The following is a 16,968-nucleotide window of genomic DNA, read 5'->3' on the forward strand; positions in this document are numbered from 1 at the left end:
TTAATGTATTTATTTAGTGATAGATTTTCTAATTTCTTTTAATTACTTTTTTCTTCTTTTTGAATCTCATTATTTCTTTGGAACTACTACTTAGTATTGTTTTAAGCACATAAGTATATGCAAAAGATGAAAGACGATGATAGATACACAGATAGATACACAGATAGATAGATAGATAGATAGATAGATAGATAGATAGATAGATAGATAGATAGATAGAAGAGAGAGAGAGAGAGAGAGAGAGATAGATAGATAGATAGATAGATAGAAATAATTTAGTTTCATAACACAATTTGATAAAATATTGATTGCGTAGACCCCACTGTGGGTTAACATTACTTACACTGTATACTATAAAATCAAGAAGGCCAAGAAGGTGGGTGAACTGTGGTTGAGTCTTGGAAAAATCAGTAAAGCCTACTCACACAAGACACACACACACACACACACACACACACACACACACACACACACACACACACACACACACACACACACACACACACACACACACACACACACACACACACACACACACACACACACACACACACACACAGTTCCATGTTCTTTGAGTGTGTTCCGCGGCTGAGTACACTGACATCAGATGCGATGGTGAGCCTCTCTCCACAGCTGGGACTATGGACCACATGAGACATGTGGCTTCTTGTGTTGACACCAGGCAGGGCTGTGAAAGTCGATGAAAGCTTCTCTGTTCTAGTTCTTGTGCAGCACTGGCTGGGGAAATGAAACAACTCCAGACATCCACAAGTGAAAAAGTACTCTGTATGAGTTTCTGTCCAATATGAGATGTTCACAATCCAAAATATATTATTTTGAGAAAAAATAAAGTCCAACACAACACATAAATCTGTCAAATCAATAATCAGTGTCTTTACATGTTGGGTTGTGAGTTATGTAGTTCCCACACAGGCTTTTGAAACTTCCTTTGAGACTTTACTATTTGCGTCTTTACATTTCTTCTAAATTCACAGAAAGTAATCATTGGCCTCATTTGCATATTCACACATACAATTTTAGGGACCTTGTAATATTTTCTAAATGAAATGTAATGTGAACTGGGGAAGAATTATGATGATATCAATAAGAGTTTTATTTTTATTCATTCGTTTACCCTTTTCCTTGTAGTATCCTGCAATATGGAGGTTTGTTTGCATACTCTGAGCCAGAAATCTCCACCTAACTATCACTCGCTCACAACAAACTTTTACATCCCTCTCTATAGTCTGACGTTTTGTCGAGGGCTTTTTTCATATATTATTCAAAGCCTGATTTATACAACATTTCTTTGCAAAGAACATGTCAAAAAGTTTTAGTTCTTCTTAAATTACTTTGAGTATTTTCTCATTTATGGAGCTATTCAAAGAGATTCCTTGAAGTCCCTAAAATACTTTGACTCCTAAACATCAACTAAAGGAAGCAATGTATTTAACCTGGCTTTATGCTAGATTTAGACAATTGTTGTGGAAATATTAGCACAAACTATTACGATAATGCCTCATTTTCCTATTTAAACTTAATTGTACAGAAAACTTGTTACATACTGTATACATAGAGTAAGTAATTAACTGTGAAAGTTTCATAGTGGTATTTAATTCTCGGATTGTTAACCCTGTAACCTACAGTACTGTAATATAAATTATATAGGTCTTCTTGTCACAGAATTATATTTGAAAGGATTTAACTATTATTTTCATCCTTTTTAGGAGTAACACACTTAAATATCCCTCGTTTTGCTCTGTATTAATTGGTTGGAACTCATTTCATGTTTAATTTCATCAATAAAGTGGATATAATAATATCTTTTCATGTACAGAACCCAGGCCTTGGAACTATTTATTTCTGTTTGTCTGCTTTCTTATGTCTTATGGAGTCAATGTACCTGTTAGTTTGTTATTCATAAGGACAATAGATAAATAGCAGTATCTGGTACACTGACCTTTGTGTGAAAAATTGAACGACTTCCTTTTTGACAAACAGAATCACACACCAGGGGTATATCTCTATTTTTATTTGTGTATATATACACATATAAAAAATAAGGGACATATGTACAATGATAATAAATATCAACACGTTTTTACAAGTGAAATAAGTTACTTAACATATTTTAAAAACAAACATAAGAGATCATTAACAGACGAGCAAAAAATGGGGCAAAATGAACTCTGGGGTGATAATAGAATAATACAAATAATGCGAGAAAACAGCAGAAAACGTGATGAGCAAACAAATCTGTGATTACCCAAGAAATGCACATTAAGTACATTACACATGCATTTTATCTCTCAAACTTGAGACCTGTTATCCATAATCCTTTTAGTTCTTGCAACATGTTACATTAAATAAAATGCCTGATTGTAAAAGGGAAATATATTAAGACAAGTACCAGTGTAAGGAGCTAAAAGGTTTTCGCTGTTTTGCTTTAGGGGATGTAGAAATATAAAGTGGGCACATTCTGTCACTGATCTGCTTCAAATCAACAGATTCATATTTGGTTTTTATAGTCGGATAAATTAAATAAGTGTTGAAGTTTTGGTACATTACCCGGCCTTTCATAAAGTAAGGGGTTAAGAATTTGATTCCAGCAGATCACTACTGATATAGAAACAGGAAGTCCTTCAGCTTCAAGCTGTTTTGCCTGAGGGATAATTTAGCTGCACACAAAATATGCAGAAATGTTGTAGACATCAGCTCAGTTTAGCAAAGTGGACGGATTTCTGAGACTTAAAGATCCAGTGTGTAGGATTAAGAGGGCTCTATTGGGGGTAATTTTAAATATTTAGTAAGAATTGAGTTTTTATTTCGCTTAAAATAAGCCCTTCATATCATAAGGAGCGAGTCCCCAATGCGTAGTTTGACATTTTGCATCGCCATGTTTCTACAGTAGCCCAAAACGGACAAACCAAACAATGTCCAAAAGAGTTTTTTACATTTTACTTTGAAGGAGCAGCTTGAATTTGATGGCGTAAAGGCACCAGAAGGCCACCGTAGATTCACATGTAGAAAAGGAGCGATAAGCGGGTACATTAAATCCTACACACTGACCCTTTAAATATCAATCTGTAGTCAAATTCAATCAAAGATATTTCGACAAGAAAAATAAGCAACTGCAGTCTACTTTGGCTTATCCAAAAGGTGAAGAGGCACAGAAAAAGTAAACATGTAAAGATGCAGCCATGAATTCCTGTACAACCCTTGAACCATAAAATCTGACATACTTTTAGCTGTTGTTTTTTTCAAAGAGAGCATCGTTGTTCCACAATATTAGTGTCTGTAAAAGTCCAAAAAAAGGCAGATCAAAATGATGCACTTGTACACGGATGATCATATCAAAGATGTTCGGTCCACTTGCAGAGGATCATGCAACACTAGGATGGAGTGCTGATGGCTGAGTACCTCCTCAACCTCGCTTTCATTTTGATATTCTACATCTGTCTCAGCGCTCTGTACACAGTGGGGGCAAAACAACAAGGTGTTTTTGTCCTCCCCTTCGTTCTTGCTGTTCTCCTCTGGTCCCGACAGACACGTCCCAAAAAACAAAAGCCACCCCTGATGGACAGAGCACAGAAAGAGGACAACATAATGTTAGGTTAGCGAGGGAAAATGTATGTATTCAAAGAAATTAGAACAGAAAGTAGCTATATTATTAAATCAGTATTGAATCCATGACATTCTGTTAGATTGGAGTTAAAGAATATAGTGTGAAACATTGTTGACACTTCATCATACCACACTGAGTCATCGGATGTGACTTAAAAACAACAGATATAAGAATCTCTACCAACAGTAACGTTAACAAAATATATCTATGTGTCAGTTTTGAGCAAGAGATTGGTATGAAAAGGTCCTGCACACTGTCTGAATCTTGCAAGTAGAACATTGTTATTAAACTGACATTTCAGTCCGACAAAGGTCCTTCTAAGGTCAACTTATTTTGATCCTTGTCAGATTGAAACATTTTCTCGTTTATGAAATCTTCCAGTCGCAAGATTCGGGCTTCAGGCGGTGCAGGTCCTTTTCTTATCTTTTGCCATGAAAGTAGTTTTTCTGATGCACCTGTCCCCTGGAGTCTTAAATAAAAGTGTGCAGCAAGGACAGCTTATGATGAGAAGGAGACTGGTCAAATGGTGCAGAAAATAGGGTGTAAAATTACTGGAGTCTAACGCCATGCTAGCAGCTCAGTGAGAATAATGCTAATGGTGTTGGCATTCAGACAATGCACTGAGCTTAGTAATTTCATTGTGATTTTAAAATATGTTAGTGTTTCATTCCATCAGGAAATGTACTGTAATAATAACACTACTTTAGATTTATAGCTCGCTGAGCCTTCTGCATAATATCAGTCTCTGCAAAGTTCAATTGGTGTTGTCTCAAAGCATCAGAGGCAGAGATGATAATCTGTATGGTCTCATCATTTAAATGATAGGAAATACACATATTTCATTTCTTGCCATGAGTCAGCTTTCAGAAAAATCACTAAAGTCTGCTAAATCTGGAGCTATAAGAGGGTGAGCTAAGCTTAGTGCAACATTTGACAACGGGGATAAAAAGCTAGCCAATATCTTTTCCAGGAGCAGTGACTCTATGGTGATCACAACATTGTTTTGATAACTATTATTATTTAGTTGGCTTTTCTTCCTAAGGAGAGAGACAGGCTGTCTGTTTTGTCACTGCTTTCTCACCGTTTTTGTGCTAATAAAAGCAGTCAGCAGGTTTAGCTAATCATCTCCTGGATAGTATCACCTCAACCCTAAAAGGCACATTTCCCCCAAATATTATGGCCGAACAGAACAGTGTTGAGTACAAACTCAATAAATCTACGGTTCATATGCATTAGAAGTATGTTTATCACAGAGTTTAGTGTATTGAAAGGGGACCCCTATTATCAGCCCGAACAACTACACTACAGTTCATTCAAGAACAGATAAAGAGCAGGACATCTACATGACATCTATTTTTTTAAAGTAACTTTCTCAACAACCATTCGTCTAAAGTACTTTACACAAGGCCAGTTTGTACCACTGAGGAAGCAGTGTCAAGTGGGAAGTTGTTTGGATGATGAACGGGATGAGTAAGCTTCATGCGCCCATGCTAAAGGCCAAGTTTCTAAAAAAATCAAGCTTTGAATGGGCACTGCACGTCTCTAACTAACATAGAGTGAGTCTCTGTTTGACTTTGTCGGAAAAATGTCGTACCATCACTTTTACACTTGGCCCCGAGGAAGTGTAGAGTCGGGTGTGAAGTTGTTTGGATTAGCAATTCTCGAGAAAGCAGAAAGCAGCAATACCGGAGGCCAAGCAACAGGCCGAGCGTGGTCTGCACTGGTAAACGAAATAATTCTTAACACTACACTGAGCAGCCGAAAAGCAAAATTGGAAATCGTTAAAGGTTAGGACTTTGCTTAAATCTGTTTGCATGAATTTAATTAAGTGGAACAATACCTTTCTCTGGTTCACGGCTGCTTTCCCGCCTGGAGCCAGCAGTGTGTCAGCACGGCGGCAATCAGTCTGTCTGTCTGTCCGTTCATCCTCCCATCAGCACTGTGTATGTGTGTGTGTGTGTGTGTGTGTGATCTTGTATGTTGGAAGTGTTTTAGTCCACAGTAGCCCGGGTCAGTCTCTAGGCATCGGTATGAGGTGGGAAGGGGGTTTCATGGGGGTTTAAGGATGCATCACAAACACACTGTGGTCCAGGATGGTTGGCATTCAAAGGACTAAAAAGTGTGTGTGTGTGTGTGTGTGTGTGTGTGTGTGTGTGTGTGGGAGGGGTATTTCCTTCTTGGCAGTGCAAGTTACCGCCTTCACCATACACTAAGATATAAAGCACTTATTGAGACATCCACAGCGGTCGCAACAGTGAGGGTTCAACTACATTCTCCATGCCTAATGTCTTCACGTCAGCTTCAGTTTGGAATTGAGTGTGCAGTTATGTTCCGCTGCTAAGAGCTGAAAGCAAATAACCTTTTCTTTCTGCCGAGATGAACAATCGTCCTATAAAGGGCTCAGCCAAAACACATATCTGTTACACACTCTGACTCTAATAAATGTCGTTCCGAGTGCACTCGTAGTGTATTGGACTTGAAGGTGCGTTTTGAAGGTCACCGTGCAGGGCTGAGCGAGGAATGTGCCCTCGCAGTGTCATTCACAGAGGGGATCCATTAGTCTCCTAATAACCGTTTGAACACGGCTGTAGTCATGTAAGACGTAGAAAAAGCAACAACAAGAAATGTCTTAATTCAAACCAACCATCACGACAAATGAAAGTGGAAGGGATCAAGGAGTTTCTCCGAGAGTAAATACAACTTGGGGGGAGAAAAAAAAAATTACAAATTGAGCAGAGAAAGTCTTGAGAGATTGTCCTTCATTCAACACCCCCCCCCCCCCTTTGTGTCTTTCTATCCAATTCACTTAATTTTCCATTTAATTTCCTCTCTCTTTGTCTCTGGCTCTCTCTGTCCTCTCTGTCCCTCGCAGAGCGCCTGCTTCGGGGACGTGATTGTCGTCTTGCTTCGAGATTAATTAGTCTTTTTTTATACCGCTCTCACACTCTTGGCTCACTAATACAAAAAGGGAAGACACGCTTCCAGTTTTTAAGTGCAGTACGCTGAAAAAAAAGTCTCAAAGGAAAAGAAGGACACAGAATCAGTTCAACATTTTCCAGTCAGTTGCACTTGCCATTCATCAACTGGTTTCAGCTCGGCTAAAAGCCTCTTGGTCCACTCATCGTCAATTAAACGGGGCCCTCAGAACACATGTAACGCCATTTGTTAGATTCGTTCCATGCTTGAGGTGTTCTCCTCTGCGTTCAGCCATTTTTTTTTTTAAATACACAATTTACACAGGTGGCGACTGCACAGTGGAAGCAGAAAGAGCCACAACCATGACTGCCCGGGACATAATAATTATAGGAGTGCATGTTGGCGAACACAGTGTATGATTGTGTATATTGAACATGCTGTGTGCTATAAATGTCAACAGTGAGCCAAACAGGCATTGGCAGAGCGCAAGAGAGAGAGAGCATGGGGGATTGACAGCGTGTCACTGAAAGAGAGAGAGAGCAGGCGTCCTCAGGAGGAGGGAGGTAGGTTGGTTGTTTTGTTTTTCCAACTCGGGAAACAGAGGAGGACACGCCTAGACAGACGACTCCTCGGGGTTGGCGTCGGGCAGCACACTCCTCTGCTGCAGCGTACGTCTCAGCTCCTCCTTGAAGGGGCTCGAGTAGTCGTTCCCGCTCATGCCCAGGCCCCCCAGCCCGCCGCCCCCAGCGCCAGCCCCGCTAGCCCTATCCTCCCCTGCTGTGCTCAGGTTGAGGCGGATGTAGCCGTTGCTACCCGAGCCTCGGATATTGGTGAGGCTGAGACGGCTCGGGGAGTGGATGGGCTGGCCGGGAATGGCGCTCGGTGACGCCGTGCTGCTCACGCTGTTGGGCCCCAGGGCGTGACCGGGAACGATCTTCAGCGAGCCGTCCGAGTAGTAGTAGTTGGCGCCTGTCTCCCAGAAGCGGTCCTCGTCGCTGGGCATCTTGCTGGGCACAAACGTAGGCGGCTCTTTAGGGAGGGTGATGGGGTACACCAAGGTGCTCTCGAGAGGCTTCATGTCGGCTCCTTTTCCGAGAGCCAGCTTCAGCCTCCTGCGCAGGTAAAGAGCGGCGACGAGGAGCAGCAGGCACGCCGCTCCGAGGGTGATGACCAGCACCCAGAAGAGCCCCATGCTGTTGTCAGGAGCCCGGGCCTCCATGAAGACCGGAGGGCTGGCTACCACGGCCACCTGGTAGCGCTCCGTCTGAAACTTGACCCCCTGCTCCTCAGAGTAGCAGATGTAACGTCCCGCCTGCATTTGCCCTGCTTCAGGTACAACAAGGGCCTTGAGGGTGCGATCGAAGCGTGGCCCTCCTGCTTCGGGGTCACCCAGCTGGAGCTCTCGTTCGTTCAGCACCCAGAAGGGCTGAGCCAGGTTGGAGACCAGCTGGCACGGCAGCACCATGTCCGACCCCACCACTACTGTGATGTTCTTCAGGCGGGAGGGATCTGCAGAGGCGAAAAGACAGTTGGTGTAAGAGGTGGTTAAAGGTCATCCATATAATTGATATTCTGCAGCAGCTCTCTTCTGCTTAATTCAATTTATTTAACTTAGTCCAAATGTATTCACTCAGTTCAGCTGCTCCTGCACTGACAGGCTATTCCCACAAGGGGCCACTACTGAGGTGGAGCCCGACTACTCACCAGGGCTGGGGATGGAGACGGGCTTATCAAACTTGGCTTTCCCCCGGCTGAACCTTTCCAGCATGAGGTCCTGAGACAGGGAGGAGGTAGAGCTGGAGAGGAAAGGTCAGGAAGCAGAACAGAAGATTAGTAATGTTCCCACTGAGTGCTACAGATAATACTGGGTGCAGTGGATATACTCAAAGACATCTGAAACTACTAACACATTCAAACTAACTTTTTTCAAGACAATACTATCTTTAAATGAGCTTAAAATGTCAGAATGCAATATTAACTTTTGGTTAGAAACATAGATATTGACCAGAGCTTGATGATATCGCTTTGTGGCTACATTTGTTCAATAATGGAAATCACAGTTTGTAATTCAGGAGGATTTTACTCAGAAAGCTTCAGAGTGAAAGCCTGCAATAAAATCTGCCTCTGTTTTCTGTCATAAGCTGTTTATATCTAATTTTAATTAGCATGGTGTCAATAAAGAGTAACATAATATCTGAATACTGCTTCAGGGGCTTTTACGGAATATCAATACTAAGCCTATTATGTTTTTTATATGTGGGTTAAAGTATGAATGCATGGTTGCTGGTCTCACCCGCGGTGGAGGTCGATGCGGACACAGGCCCGGCCCTCGCTGTCCCAGGCGCAGTAGGGGTCCCGAGCGAGCAGGCAGTCTGGCTGAGACTGATAGCGGCTGCAGTTGGCCAAGGGCAGCTGGAGAACCTCAGAACGAGAGCCGATGTACAAGTACTTCTACACACAAAACGCAGAGAGAGGAAGAAGAAGAAGAAGAAGTAGAAGAAGAAGAAGAAGAAGAAGAAGACAAAGACCAGATCCAGCCATCGCCCAGAGACAGAAACCAGAGAGAGATGGAAACAGAGAGAAAGATAAACAGAGAGGGACTCAGTTATAGGAGATAATGGGATAATCACTCTCAATTACAATTACATTCACCCGCCTGACCCACTTCAAATCAAATCTGGATTGCGCTCTTTTTGCAAAAGCTGTCATAAAATGTCTGGTCGCGGCTTAGCCAGCTTTAATGAGATAAGCAGTGGGCTTTGGGGCAGGGGACGCCCTGTCAAAAAAAACAAGCATCGATCGGCGAACACGGCCGATGTCAACACACAGGCTCCGGTGACAGGGCAGGGACTCTGAGAAAACAAACGGGGCAGAGGTTCAATTCCCCACGGAGCTGAAGGACCGTAATTACTGCTATTGTCAGGACGGTTCTATATTCATGAGGCGACACTCGATCTGGGGAAAAGCTGTGTTAAAAGTGATAAAACCATCTTCTGAGTGGCAGCAGACCAGTGTCAGTAGATCTGAGATTTTAAGTGTCTGGCAAAAAGGGTTTTGACAGATCAGCAGAGGAACGATAGTGTAGATTTATGTTTTCATTTCAACATTATACATGGTCTATCAAACACAGATTACCAGATTTTAAGAGCGTCAGTAAATACCCCACTTATGAATGTCTGATGCTTTTATGTGTCTTAAAAACTGCGTCTGCTAGCAAGTGAGTAAATAAGATTGTTAAACGTCATCACACCAAGCTTAATTGTCTTTATTTATATTCTATTTAAGGGTGAATTTTCCCTATAGTTAGTATGTTAGCTCTCTTTTACTATGTCACTTTTGCTGTGAGGCTGTAAACTTCCCCACTGCGGGACCAATAAAGGATTTATGATTCTGATTAGCTGCCTTTAGCTTAGCGGTGTTGGTGTGAAGTCATGTGACTGTGATTTTTTTTTTATAGCCTAAGGTTAGCTATTTACTTCTGGCAATTGCATCTATTCTTCAAATGGGGTGTTGACATGTGGAGATGAAAAACAACAGATGTAAGTATCATAAATGTGTGTTTGCCACAGAGCTAATTTCATGCATGATTCCATATTCCAGTACGTCATCCCTGCACCACTCGTCGTAGCAAAGAGTTTAATTACAGAGACTATAAAATGGAATTTAGCATGTCACCAGATAGTGCCGAGCATTTTTACATATGTATGGGAATAGATGTTGAGATATGGACATTATATTCTGTCAGGTATATAACACATAACGGTATAAAGCAGAAGTCATACTGTGATCATTGAATATCAATGGAAACGTGATGCAACAGAGAAAGAGGGAAAGCTAATGGGAAACCAAAACTCCTCTTTCAAGTCAATCAGAGGAAGTGCAGAACCGTGGTAAGTGTGCAAAAACAACAAAGACACTTTGAGGTACTTTTTCTCCCTGCAAGAGCATTGAATTTCTTATCTGACATAAAACACTACATCAAGCAGGTGACTTTAACTCGCTTTAGGCTACTATACTGAGTAACAGCTGGAAGCTCAAACCATCAAATGATGAACAATTCTCAGACTCGCGGCAGCTCCTCCAAAGGCATTTTACAGCTTTACACATGCAGTCTGTATCGTTACCTTAACCGTTTGGTGTACAAATTTGAACCCTTTCTTACTTCTTATTGTTATGACTGGCTGCTAGCTAAATTCCTTATACTGGTCACTAACTGTTTGGATAGTCTGTGTGCCAGAGGCTGTTATTAATAAAACACATCCTTTATGAAACATTAACTTGTTAGTGTTTATTTTAGTTTTCACTAGCTGCTATTTCACTTACTTTTTTATGTACACTTTTATAATGCTTCTTCTTATTTACCGTGGTAGTGTACTTTTGAATGTATTTTATTAACGTCTGCTTATTTGATATGTTATGCCTCAAATCTGCACTGTCCCTTAGCTGTTGTTACACTTTAAATGTCCTTTCTGTGAGATAAATAAAGGATTTCTGATTCTGATTTGCAATGGATAATTACAACTGGTATAAATTTAACTCAAAATGACTTTTTTCCAACTTTTAAACGACCTGATCTGACTAACTTTTACTAAGGTGGTGCAGGTTTAAATAATCTGATATGCAATAACCGTTATTTATACGCTGAACAGGCTGTTATTAACACACATCCTGCATGTCATATTGAACTCCACTTATCATGCTTCTAGTTATATTTGTGATTTTATTGCTTGTCTCTTTGCGTCTTTACTAAACTGTTAGCCTACTTTCTTTGCCTTTCATCTGCACTGTCCCTTTGCCGTAAACAGTCCTGCTGTCGGACGACTAAAGGGTATCTGAGTCTGAATTCTCCTTGATCTACCTAGATATATATCCCCCCCTGTTCTTACCTTTGAGTGCGAGATGGTCAGGGTGTCCACGGGCTGCGGTGTCTCAAACAGCTGGATCTCTTCGATGACGTGGGCCTCGCTGCCCAGGATCAGCACCCTCTGCAGCCAGCCCTCCGCTGCAAGGACGGGAGAGGAACAGAAAACAGGATTTAGCTCACTTCACTTTCAAAGGTTCAAATCAACATCACTGCAGACTTTCTTTGTAAGGCATCTTTTCATGGCAAAGAGAAAACCATTTGATCAAATAGATAGCTTTAGCACTTTTGGTTAAGTCTGGAAAACACTCCGTTGACAGCTCATTTAAATCTCCTTGATATGAGATTAAAATATACGTACACACACCTGTGATGCACACCGGTTCATTTGAATAATAAATACCTGCATTAATGCATTGGCTCATACACCTGTGGCTGCATACCAGTCAATTTAAATATTAATGACCTGCGAACAAACAACACCTGCGACTGCGACGTATTTGACTTAAATATTAATGATACAAACAAACACACTCCTGGGATTGACTTGTTCATTTAAATATTAACGGTGCGACTTTATTATGTATGCCTTAATGACGGACTTAAATATTAAAAGACAAGCTGAAATGCATCAGAACGATAATTACATGCGTCACATCTGTTATAATATTAATACGTCAGCTGTGAAGAAAGATCATTTAAGTTCTCTCTCCACGGGAGAAGTAAGAAGTTACATCAGTGGTTCTAAAACTATTCAATAACATAGCCCCTTAGAAATACTTTTCAACAATCCAGCCCTGCGTCATCCGAGCCTGATCAAGTAAACAAAACACTTGTGACTGAAAAACACTTGAATGCTCCATTTCTAAAGTAAAAAAAGTGGCTCTATGCAACTGTTAGCTGATTCTCATTCTTAAAAGCAATGTAATGTTTGTTTCTTAAATGTGAAGATTGAGGGGCGGGACATCTCTAAGTGGTTGACCAATCACAACAGAGCTGGCCAGCCAACCAATTAGAGAAGACTGGGCTCTGGTTTCAGACAGAGGGTGAAAAGAATAAAAAATTAGCATAATTTAATGATAGAATATTCACTATAAACTGTGCTTTACTACAATTTAGTTGAGTTGTTTTAGTATACTTACTAAAGGACTTTGAGTGCTTTATTACCATTCATAAACACTCAAATACTCGAAATTACACATAGGCAAACCCCAATATAGACATACTATCATACATGATAACACATGCACACAGCTGCAGTGTTATTCGGTTGTCGGCAACTTTCATCAACTTCAATTTTTGAAACTTCAACGCCAGCTGGACTAAAATGTCATGCTTCTCTGCAACTGAGAGAGACAGAAAATAGGAAAGAAAAACAACTTGTGCTGCCAGCACTGAGTCCATCCCAGCCAGAAAGTATCTGAAGGTGAATTTAAAAGAGTCGGGACGGTGTTCTTGGCCTTGGGAAAAGGTAATAATATCAGAGACATTTATTTTGAAACTTTTTTGTAGTGCGGGGACCTGACGCTGGAGGAGAGGAAGAGGAGATCCTGCACTCCTTTCATGTAGGGCATTTTGAGCAAGTCTAGATCCCCTGTGAGGAAAGGCGTTTTAGGCACAGCTGCTGGGATGACCTTGATGTCTGTGTGTGTGTGTGTGTGTGTGTGTGTGTGTGTGTGTGTGTGTGTGTGTGTGTAAGGTTGAAATAGTGTTACGTGCTGACATGTGTTTTCTTGTGCGGCCCTCTCGATTAAGAGACTGTCACAGATAAGATGAAAAGCTAACTTAGTAGCCTATGGGAGGAAAATAGATTCACACACACACACACACACACACACACACACACACACACACACACACACACACACACACACACACACACACACACACACACACACACACACACACACACACACACACACACACACACACACACACGTCGCAGCAAGCAGCAGGCATATCATAACATTCTCCTCTCGCAGAGTCAGGGACCGGTGTCGTTTAATCCCTCAATCCTGAAACTTGGTTTCTCTGAAAAACAGTTTTGACAAGCTCCTTCTCCCTGGCTCTCTTCGGCGCTCTCTTTTCACTTCAGCTGTCGCTTTTCTGCAGCTAATAGCTAATCAAGCCCGCAGCCCAATTGGCACCATGAGCACCCGTCTGCCAAGGGGCCCCGTTGAGTTTGTGCCGTGAAGCACGACAAGCGGGGATGACTGCACTTGGCTCAGGAAGTGTGAGCGTGTGTATCTCGGTGTGTTTGTGTATATCAATTTGTGAGAGCGTGTCACAAATGTGTGTGTGTGTGTCCGGGGTTGGCCTCCCCGCTTGCCAGCAGAGAAGTCCGGTGTTGTGGCGCTGTCAGTGTTGCCGCTGCAGTGATCTGAATGCTAAGCAGATGAGCCTCTCTCCATTCATGAGGCGCGATGCATTCAAATCCACTGCGAGATGCGTGTTATTCAGGATTACGTCTGATTTCAGATCCGTGCCAAAACACAGGACACCTGCATATGGGGCCTGGTGGCTACTGACTGCAGATATTAATTAAGTCGCGCATATGTGGACGTTTCCTTTGATGCATGAAGACGGATCTCAGCATGCAAATCAAGTCTTAATTGAAACCCAGCTGAAGTGCGGCCAGATGGCATGTTGTTTTGTGCCACCGTACCTAATGCCAGTACCTTTCCCTGTCTGCTGCCGCGGCCTGCACCGTGAATCTACTCTACAAACAGGCTACTGTGTGCAACCCCTCCTAACACACACACACACACGCACATACACACACACACACACACACACAGACTCCAATAAACACACACTCGCAGTAGGGGAATAAGGGAATATGAATAAAGACTGTGTACCTAGGATGTTTTTTTTTTACTGCAAAATCAAGGATGAAGGAGCTGGGGAAAGTAACAGGAACACAATATACTGTACAATACAGTCTGATACAACCGTGCAGAAAACAAAGTAAAAAGCCAGTTTTAAGCTTAGTTGTAAGGCTTCATTTATACTATTCAACACTATTTTCCTTTTTCAATTAAATGGGAAGTGTGAAGTAAAGATTATATACAATAAACATGAATATAAAATAGTGTATTTATTTATAATTCTACATTATTTCTTCTGTTTTATATTACTTTTATTTTCCATATTTTACTAGATTTTATTTATTTTTATTTATAATTATTTAATTAATTAATATCATTTATGGATCTTTAATTTGAAAACTTGCTTTTACTGTAATTTCTCACATTATGTTTAAATGATGTGCCAATTCACCAAAGCAAATGTGAAATTGACTATGCAATAAACAGGAATGCACATTTCCTTTCCTGCATCAAACTGTAAGAGGCTATTGTAGTTTTATCCTTAAAAAACTAGATATTTAATTAGAAAAATGCCAGACTTTCCCTGCCAAATTAAAGTGTGCTCACCTAGTTTGAAAAGAGTTGAAAATATATTGTACTGGATTGGACTTGCATCTTAATCTGATGCACTTAAATAAGTTAAGGCCTCAGCTGAAGCGAAGAGCTGGAAGCATTTTCCATTTTAAAGTTAAGGCCCTGAAGGCACCTGAATTGTCAGTTAGTATAAAAGCTCCGAAAACAATTGTCAGCTGAACTCTAAATGATGAAAGAGACTCAAATTTCCGTTGAAGCCCCACAGAGTTTAAGTATGAACACTGTAAATAGTTGAGGTGTCAGTGTGTATTAAAGCAGGTAAAATGACAGGGGAAGTGTACGTGCTGAACACAGGGAGGTGTCAGTTCAAAGAAGGGAGAAGAATCTTAAAAATGATTTAGAGGAACACTATCGACTGAGCCCAGCGCCCAATATTTTCAACTTCATCTGGCAAAGGTTTGGGAAAGTAGACCAATACTTTTTACTCTTTACATGTACTTGTGCAGTAGCTGAGTCCATAGAGAAACAGAATGGTCACTGGTTCAAGCCACAGTATAGGCCAGAAAAAAACATGTACATTCTGAACAACTAATCCCTAGCACTTCTTCCTCCACTCTGCGTACCAGTGCCGATGAAGAGCATGTTGTACGTCCGTGTGTCCAGGGCGCTGACCCGGTCCACCGCCAGCCGGGTGAAGTTGACCCCCTTGGTGAGCAGCAGGGGGCGAGCCAGAGCTTTGTCATCCATCAGCGGGTGCTTCTTGGCAAAGTTGAGCGTGGCGTCAGGCAGCTGCAGGGAGGTGTTGTAGCCGTTCTCCCTGTCGGAGTTAGTTATACACTGCAGCACGGACACAGGACGGAGGGAGGAAATGAACACGGGGGTAAAGGAGGAAGGAGAGGAAGAGAGAAAAAGTTAGAGGAGGAAACTTCTTCACACGTTGGCATGGCTAGTTGGCTTTGATTGGACTCCCTCCCCATCTCCTTTTCTCAATCTTTATTTCACTCTGGCTTTTACCTCCGCCTGCCATCACACCCCTTCCTCTTCCTCCTTTCTTTTCGTCCTGGATCATTACGTTCTTAGCTTTCGTGTCCTGCCAGCTCTTTTCCACTTACACCGCTACAGCACCCCATGCCATTCATTTCCACTTCCCTCCCTCCCTCTTTCTTTATTCCTCCTCGGCACACTTATCTCCGCTTATGTGTTACAGATGCACAAACCCCCACATTTAATAAAAATTACTACTTTCATGCTCCCTAAAACATTGATAACGTGAATTAAAATGCCACAGGAAATGTTTTGATGTTTTCATTTTAATTATATTTTTCCGAATTTAGTTATTTTTTTATATTCTGATAAATGTCTTGCTATTTTAGTGTCCAATATTCAACGATCTGGGAAAAAGTCATTTGACCGGAATCAACATTTTTATTTTCTTTTATCTTTTGCTTTGTATTGCATGTTTTGTACGCTATTTCATTAAATATTTAATTCAATTATTTTATTTTAGGTTGAGAAATGACTATTGTTCGTGAATGTAAAAGATATAACAAATAAAATAATAGCAGAAAAAAAACACAACCAAATAAAAATGTATAAACAATTCGAATTACATTTTTCAAAGATCTTAAAAAATTGACAATAAAATTAGTAAATTATTAGAATTAATAAAAAATATACAACATTTTTAAATACTGTGGAAAAAAGTCTAACAAATTCCAACAAACAAAAAATGGAATATATATTATTTCTTACCGATCCAGGCCGTGGGACAGGGACAGCTCCGGTGTAGCGCCCCCACCTTTGAGAAGCCTCCCTGTACTCTTTGTAGGATCCTTCAAACACCTTCTTCACATCACTGATCTGGTACTGGCACACAGCCGACACGTCCACGTCACCCCTGAAACATGGCGGCAAGGAGGGGAATTAGTGACGTGTGGCGGGAAAAACGGAAAGATGGATTACCTGTCAATCACTTGTAGAGAAACGTGACTTATAGCAGAAGAATGTGGCACAAAGAAAGGCAGAATAACATGGAAGAATATGAGATATAATAAACAGAATGGAATATCTGTTGCATGTTAAAAGCATGACGTAATTTGCATGTTTATAATAAAAGCTATCAAGGTGAGCATGTTAGCTCAGCCTGTAGTGTGTCTTACTGAGTG

The 16,968-nt window shown here is 41.2% G+C and overlaps 1 protein-coding gene across 2 annotated transcripts in view; it reads right to left on the reverse strand.

The window, feature by feature from the left end:
• Positions 1-2,017: 2,017 nt before the first annotated feature.
• Positions 2,018-16,968, reverse strand: part of sema4c (sema domain, immunoglobulin domain (Ig), transmembrane domain (TM) and short cytoplasmic domain, (semaphorin) 4C) — a 100,443-nt gene continuing 85,492 nt past the window's right edge. For both annotated transcript variants that reach the window (XM_063897872.1, XM_063897871.1), the window contains 7 exons: positions 16,556-16,700; positions 15,427-15,640; positions 11,428-11,543; positions 8,835-8,992; positions 8,246-8,337; positions 5,466-8,050; positions 2,018-3,573 (listed from right to left, as the gene is read on the reverse strand). In XM_063897872.1, the coding sequence (XP_063753942.1) occupies positions 7,155-8,050; positions 8,246-8,337; positions 8,835-8,992; positions 11,428-11,543; positions 15,427-15,640; positions 16,556-16,700 (1,621 nt within the window). In that variant the 3' untranslated portion in view covers positions 2,018-3,573; positions 5,466-7,154. The remainder of the gene's footprint in view (positions 3,574-5,465; positions 8,051-8,245; positions 8,338-8,834; positions 8,993-11,427; positions 11,544-15,426; positions 15,641-16,555; positions 16,701-16,968) is intronic.

Source organism: Eleginops maclovinus, chromosome 12 (genome assembly GCF_036324505.1).
Source record: "Eleginops maclovinus isolate JMC-PN-2008 ecotype Puerto Natales chromosome 12, JC_Emac_rtc_rv5, whole genome shotgun sequence".
Lineage (NCBI taxonomy): Eukaryota > Metazoa > Chordata > Actinopteri > Perciformes > Eleginopidae > Eleginops > Eleginops maclovinus.